This window comes from Penaeus chinensis, chromosome 2, assembly GCF_019202785.1.
Source record: "Penaeus chinensis breed Huanghai No. 1 chromosome 2, ASM1920278v2, whole genome shotgun sequence".
NCBI lineage: Eukaryota > Metazoa > Arthropoda > Malacostraca > Decapoda > Penaeidae > Penaeus > Penaeus chinensis.
Window position 1 is genome coordinate 42090544 of NC_061820.1, and position 7500 is coordinate 42098043.

The 7500-nt window shown below is 40.1% G+C and overlaps 1 protein-coding gene across 2 annotated transcripts in view; it reads left to right on the top strand.

Moving 5' to 3' along the window:
* LOC125033029 (glutamate receptor 2-like) overlaps positions 1-7500 on the top strand; it is a 21375-nt gene that overhangs the window by 11855 nt on the left and 2020 nt on the right. For both annotated transcript variants that reach the window (XM_047624489.1, XM_047624490.1), the window contains 4 exons: positions 930-1144; positions 1656-1776; positions 2482-2529; positions 3394-3505. In XM_047624489.1, the coding sequence (XP_047480445.1) occupies positions 930-1144; positions 1656-1776; positions 2482-2529; positions 3394-3505 (496 nt within the window). The remainder of the gene's footprint in view (positions 1-929; positions 1145-1655; positions 1777-2481; positions 2530-3393; positions 3506-7500) is intronic.

Sequence of the window (7500 nt, forward strand, 5' to 3'; positions counted from 1 at the left end):
CTTTAGAAACCTTTCAGGACCACGCAATGAAGTCTTGAGGTCATAAAAAAAAATGAAAACCAATCTTGCAGAATATATATTTTTTTTTTTCTGCGTAAAGGGCCAAAAACATTTATTGGTCGGAGACGAAGCCTTGTGTTGTTCACAAATACCTCAAGGTAGATTTCGATAGAGGGATTTAGAACTGTACTTACCTGAGATTATGATAAAGTTAATCAGGATGCGAGGGACAGCAAGGATAACGTCAACCATAGATAATTCCGGGTGCGGTGAAGTGGCAGGTGAAGAAGGGGACGTATAACTTGAGCATCACAAAAAGAACCAAGAAGGGAAGTTACAGACTGGAAGTAGCTGTGTGTCTGGAAAGAGTTACTCAAGGGATTTGGCGTACAGTCTAGGTAATTAGAATTAGGAGGGTCCAAATGCATGCGACTTGCAAACACGAGTAGGCACAGATACCACCGCTGATACAGAGACAAAATAAAGGTTATAATGAAAAATGCAGACGAAGCCAGTAAACAAAAGATAAAAGAATAGAAGTCTGATGCTGTTTAACAATGGATATGTTAAAACGGAAGCCATAAAGGATGCAAAAGAAATGTAAATAACAGTTATATTACCGGAAAAGGGGCCGTAGGTGGAGACAGTGTTACTATGTGTGCTCATTCATGAGATTCTTTATACCTTGTAATGCAGGTTATTCACAATTACCTAGCTAGATGGGACAGAAAACAAACATATAAATTACAACGGGTGTTTTGTGTGTTAAGAAATTAGGTATTCCAGTTAGATACTTTACAGAACATTTACTGACATATCACTCGAACGAAAAAAAAAAATCATAATTCATAAACGAGAAAATAAATCATAACCACAACAATCGTCATTAATCAAATTAACCCTTTCTTACCGAAAACCACACTGCCCAGGATCCTCTCACCTGCCCAAGAGCTCTTCGGCAAGAATAATCATGACCTGCACGTGGCTTGTGGTGATCATGTTGGTAACAGTTTACAGTGGAAACCTGACTGCCTTCCTCTCCATCCCACGCATGTCCAGGGTGCCCAACACGGTCAGGGAGATGATCGACATGGGGTATGACATGTCCATCGGCAAAGGATACTCACAGTATAACAAAATGAAGGTAGGGGTTTTGTTGTCCTCTTCCGGTTTCTTAGATTTTGGTAGGGTATTGTTTGATTGGGGGTAAAAGTGTTATATGAATAAGTCCTTAGTGTTTAAATGCTAGATCGAAGGGGGCGGGGGGTAAATGCTTATTATATGGAGTTTGATGAAACCTCCAGGGGCGTCAGTTGTGGTGTGAGGCAGTTTCCCTTTCCAGAACTCATATATATGGAGTTCCCAACACAGCTTTAAGATGAGAATGTCGTCAGAGCAGCATGAGCCCCTGCTTTGTGGTCGGAGTTAGAGGCCCGGGCAGTCATGCATGTGCCTTCAGCTCCAGACGCCTCCTATTCCACTCACTTAGCTATAAGCGCATTGATTCATTTATTAATGCCACGTAATTAAGGTAGACTAATTGATAATTGATATTTCTAAAATCCCAAACTCTGCGTCTTGTATATCGACAATCTTATTTTGTTTTCTTCTTTCTATCTTTCTTTTTTATTTTATTTTGTACACGTTGTCCACAGTCATCCCCGATCGAGGACCATCAGTATATCTTCCGGACCGCTCGGTTTCGCCAAGATGTAGGCCTCACTCCTGACCAAAGAGTCGTGCAGGAAGTTCTCACCGAGCGTGTCGCTCTCTTGGGTAAAATCCTTCTTTCCTTGTTGATATATTTCGCTATGGTTGCCTATATCTTTACATATTACCTCTTTCATCCCTTCGCTTTCTCTGCAGTGTGTCTCTTAAGATACGGACTCTTTCATGCGTCTCCTTGTATAAAAGTATAGCACATTTTTGCATTTTCTAATATCTGACAGCTGTATCCCATCTAGACCTTCTGTTTATTAAAACATTCTTGTTTGTTTTATTCTGTTTTGTGTTTCTCTTTTCTGTTGTGTCCTTTTGTTGATGTAGTTATTATTTTTTTCTCCTGAATTCCATATTACAGATCATCTTGATTTACTATATTAACGTAGATTTAAAATGAATTGATGAATATAGATTAATTTCTTGGGTTACATGTGTATATGTATGCATTAATATTATTTTTTTTTGTGTTTTTTATGTAGATAGGTAGATAAATAAATAAAAAAATAAAAAAATCAGTAAATAGATAGATATATAAATAAATAGATAGATAGATAGATAGACAAACAGATAGATAGACAGATAGATAGATAGGCAAATAGATAGATAGACAGATATATAGACATAGATAGATAGACAAATAGATGGGTAAATAGAAATACAGACACACAAATATAGATACTAGCATATACAGAGATTTGTCAAATGAATCTCACAATTTCATATTCTTTTTAAAAATATGACACTCTCTCTTGATTTCAGTGAGCATCGTAGGAATAGCTGATGTACAGGACGCGAATTCTGAAACAGGTAATTGTTACAATCATTATTATTAGTAGTAGTGTTATTGTTATTGCTATTATCATTATCGTTATCATTATTACCGTTATTATATTATCATTGTTGTTATCATCATCATCATCATCATCATCATCATCATCATCATCATCATCATCATCATCATCATCATCATCATCATCATCATCACCACCACCACCACCACCATCATCATTAATGATAATTATCATTATTATAATTATTATAATTATTGTTATCATTATCATTATCATTGTTATTATTATTATTGTTATTATTATCATCATTATTATCATCATTATTAGGATACGGAAGCTCGCACTCCTATTTCCATTAATAATTTCGTTGTTAAGGTCACCCCTTTCCATCAGTGTGCTCTCGCCTGTATTTTACGAATAGCACTGATGTCTCTACCTCATGGTCTAGTGTGGCCTATGCCTAATGGAATGTCATCCGGTTACCTACCTATAATCTTACTAACTTGGACACGCTCCTGGATTAACTGGAATTTATCAGAAGTCAATTAGTTAATCACACACATCAGTTTATCAAACTGTTTCAACTGCATCGGATATCATGAGCTCTGTGTATTGATAAAACCTTTTTTAATATTCTATAGACTTTTCTCTTTTGTTTTTTGTTTTTGTTTTTTTATTTTTTACTGCCAAGTTGGAGCAGGTCAATTAGTTAATTCCACACATCAGTTTATCAAACTATTTTAAAAGCATCGTATATATCCTTTCTAACGCCCATCATTCTTTGTCCTTTTTAAATATATAACGTCAATACGTCTTTGTCTATTTATTTGTTTATTTATCTTTTTCTCCTCTTCTTCTCTCTTTTTTTGCTGCCTGCTAGTTGGCGCCGAGCAAGTGTGTCGTCTGAAGGCAGGCACGGAGCCACTCTTCATCCAGTACGGTGCCATAGCCTACTCTCAGAATTCTCCTCTGAAGGAACTCATGGACAGACAGTGAGTGTTCTTTTGTAGGGAAAAAAACACTACTATCCTATACTACGTGGAGAAGTACATTTTCAATTTATTAATCAATCTCTTTACCTATATGATTATTCCTAGCTTTTACATATCTGTTATTTATTTGTTTGTTAAAGAAATAGATTTATATATATATATATATATATATATATATATATATATGTGTGTGTGTGTGTGTGTGTGTGTGTGTGTGTGTGTGTGTGTGTGTGTCAGCTTTCTTTTATCTACCACACTAGTTCGCTAAAGGAACAAAGATATGCTTTTGATAACTGATGTAAGGTGCAAAAAAAGGAGCGTTTGGGAAAACATGGTCAATTTCCATTCCAATACCACGCAACTGGGTTCAGCTAACCGTAAGCACAATAAAACAAGAACAAGAGTCACGTCTCTCTCCCGTCTAGGCAGGAGAGTCGAATAAAAACGAAGTAACGAGAAAGAAGGGGCTTTTATGAATGGATTAGTGCACTAAAGGCGAGGGTCGGGTAATATAAAATGTTTGAGTGGTAAATAAAGTGGCGAATCTTAACACGATTGCAGCTTCTTGATTGAGATGTTCGAGCTTTTTTTTCACCGTTTAAAGGCGATTTAATGTTTTCAGGAGAACTGCCTTAAACATGATTTAGCGTTTTCAGGAGAATAGTCGTAAAATGATGTAATATTTTTTTTCATACTGGAAAACATACCTTAAGTTTGTTAGTGGAGCAACTTTAATATAACTGTAAAAGTTTTGTCTAAATAATCTGTCCCAAAACCTGCGAAAAAAACATATCTATAGATCTCTCGTGAGTCACAAACCAGCCATCTTACTGCAAATTCCTTGACTGTGCTTGACATTATGAATTTTAAGAACATTCCTCGCCCATTCTACCCGCAAGCGAAAGAGAGAGTGTTATGAAGTCTGTGACAACAGTTATTAATGTATTTTTATATTTTACATATTTGTGTCGATAGTATTTGTGCGGGAAAATCTATAAGAAGTGTGGATTCTTTATATACAAACTGATTAGTTCCATGAATTACCTGTAAAATACTGCTTGACAACAGATAACATCTTGAACAGAGAGAAAATCCCTTTCCTTTCCTTTGTCTATTTTTCTAAGAGATAGATAGATAGATAGATAGAGAGAGAGAGCGAGAGAGAGAGAGAGAGAGAGAGAGAGGGGGGGGGGGGGTACTGCTTACATAAATCTAGCGAACTGGTGATTCATTCCACTGAAAGTTATTCTTAAAATCACAAATAACATTTTTTTACCGTAACGTTTCCATTACTTCTATGTTGTTGGGCATACAGAAATATAGGTATTTAATATATTCCATACGTAAACAAGCGACAGCATTTTTATACATAACATTAATTACTTCTGTTAGTAATCAAACACTACAGCACAATCTCTTAATTTCATACTTGATGTGATTCGTTGGCGCTGAATATTTCCTGGCAAGTCCGCTTGCCATTCAGGAAAGCCTGATCCAGAAGGGAATCAGAGGAAAGCTCTTGGCTTGGATAGGTGACTACTTCAGGAACAGGACTGCCAATGTCAAATTCCAGGGTCACCTATCGCAGCACATGCCGCTCGAAAATGGAACGCCACAGGGTGGGGTTCTCAGTCCAGCCCTATTCAACACTTTAATGTCCTGTATCCTCAACATAAACCTCCCAGTGGGGTGCCAGATCATCTCGTATGCAGACGATCTCGCTATCACCTCCACTGGACCACGCAGCCAGAATAAAGCCCAGCGTTGTCTGGACCTCGTGTCAGAGGAGTGTTGTAGGACGGGACTAAAGATCTCTGCTGCCAAATCCAAAGCCATGGCTTTGAGACAGAGAGTTCGAGGCACAAGACTGAAAATCCAGGGAGTGGAATTAGAATGGGTCAAGGACTACCTATACCTTGGGGTAAGGATAGACCGGACCCTCTCCTTCCATAAGGAGGTCCAGTACCTGGTTGACCGAACCAAAGCAAGACTGTCTGTCATGAGAGCAATGACTGGGAGACGCATATGGGCCAGACACAAAGTACTAAGATCATTCTATGTACATGCTGTCCGGCCCATTGTGGACTATGCCTCAGTCGCTCTAATTGCTGCAAAGAAAAAGCACACAGACAAATTAGAAACAGTCCAAAATGAAGCTGCCAGGATCATTCTGGGTGCCCCGAGGTGGACGAAGGTCCTCAACCTCCTGATGGAGGCAAACCTTCTCCCCCTGGACTCACGAATCGATCTAACGGCAACACAATTTCTGTCAAAGGTCATCCAGGCTCCCAGGAACACAAGCCTAAGACAAAAATTAGTCAGATGCCTCGAACAAGACAACGAGCTCGTTGCAAACAACTCCTGGCTGTCTCATACAGCCAGGGTGTTGATACGCCATCAGCTCAAAGAACAGCTTCTTGCTAAGGGCATGGACTCCCCCCACCCCGACTTTGCCGAAGCCCCGCCGTGGGCACTGAGCCTGATAGAGTTCAACATAATGAACCTGTCAATGAAAAAGAGCCTATACCCCATGCCTAGCTTAAAGGCAGAAGCCCACAGGGTCATTGCAGCCATCACTCCTCCGGGTAGTAGAACATACTACACGGATGGATCGGTCGATCCCTTGAGCCACACTGCAGGCGCCGGCTTTGCAGCTAGGGATGCCACGCGATCCATGAGGGTAACAGACAACGCCTCCTCGCTACAGGCAGAGGCAGTTGCAATCATGGGAGCCCTAGGCCACGCGTCCCTAAGGGAAGGACACGTGGTCATACACACAGACTCCAGGGCAGCCATTGACTGTCTTCAGCACAGCTCACCCACAGACAACATCTACCTATTGACCACGATTCTCACAATGGCACAGAGAATTCTTGCTCAGGGTAGAAGAATTATCATCAATTGGGTCCCAAGCCACATCGGCATCAGAGGGAACGAGCTTGCTGACAGACTAGCCGCCGCTGGCAGGGGTATGCCCCCAAATCCCATGACGATAAAACCGAGCCGAAAATTACTTATGGAGAAGTGTGCCTTGGTCGGTCGTACCTTCCTACGGCAGCTCCACAGAGAGGAAACGAGAACCTCCCCCTCGGCCAGCTGGTACTCAGACGCCACAGGCTCTGAACCACTGGAACTCTCTGAAGTAAGCAACAGAGGTACCGAAGTCATTCTTCACAGAATGCGCCTAGGTTACCACTGTGCATGGCAGATTATCCCAACAATCGAACGCGATGAATGGTGCTGCAAGCACTGCGGCGAGCCGAACGCCTCACTAGTCCACTTTTAGAAAATTGTAACCATACACAATTCCTGAGACATGGACCGCCCACAACAGCCGCCGTGCTGGTAAAGAGGCTATGCGAAATGCTTACACCATGGCGGCAGGAGCGCTTGCTGGCAATCCCGCCGCCACGGTAAGCACCGAGTGTCAGACAACTCAATGAGACAGCCGTAAAAAAGCTGACACAGGCCGGGCCATATCTAGAAGGCCCGGGCGAAGCTAGAACTTCGCAAACCAACCCCCCCCCCCCTGAATATTTCCATGCGCTTCCAATACTGTTATGGACAAATTTTCATTATTTCAAATGAGCGTTTCTCATCCAGCTACATGCCATCGCCCCCCTGTATTTTAAATATGGAAAGCACTCAGCACGTATTTTTAGGGATATGTTTTTAAAAAAAGCATCGCCATTCACTCCAATGATTTTGTCAATGGAATGAAACCGAATTGTAAGTAGACTCTTAATATATATATATATATATATATATATATATATATATATATATATATATATATATATATACATATATACATGAAATTATATAATTGTTTTGGCCCTGATGCAATGTGCTGCTTAATTTACCATCAACTGTAAGTGAAATAGCTGAATATCTTTATCGTAAGCACTCCTTATTTAAGTCAAAATATCAATGTATTAAAACTTAGGATAATATGGAGCCTTCAAATTACACTGGTACTCAAAGGTTCGCATAAA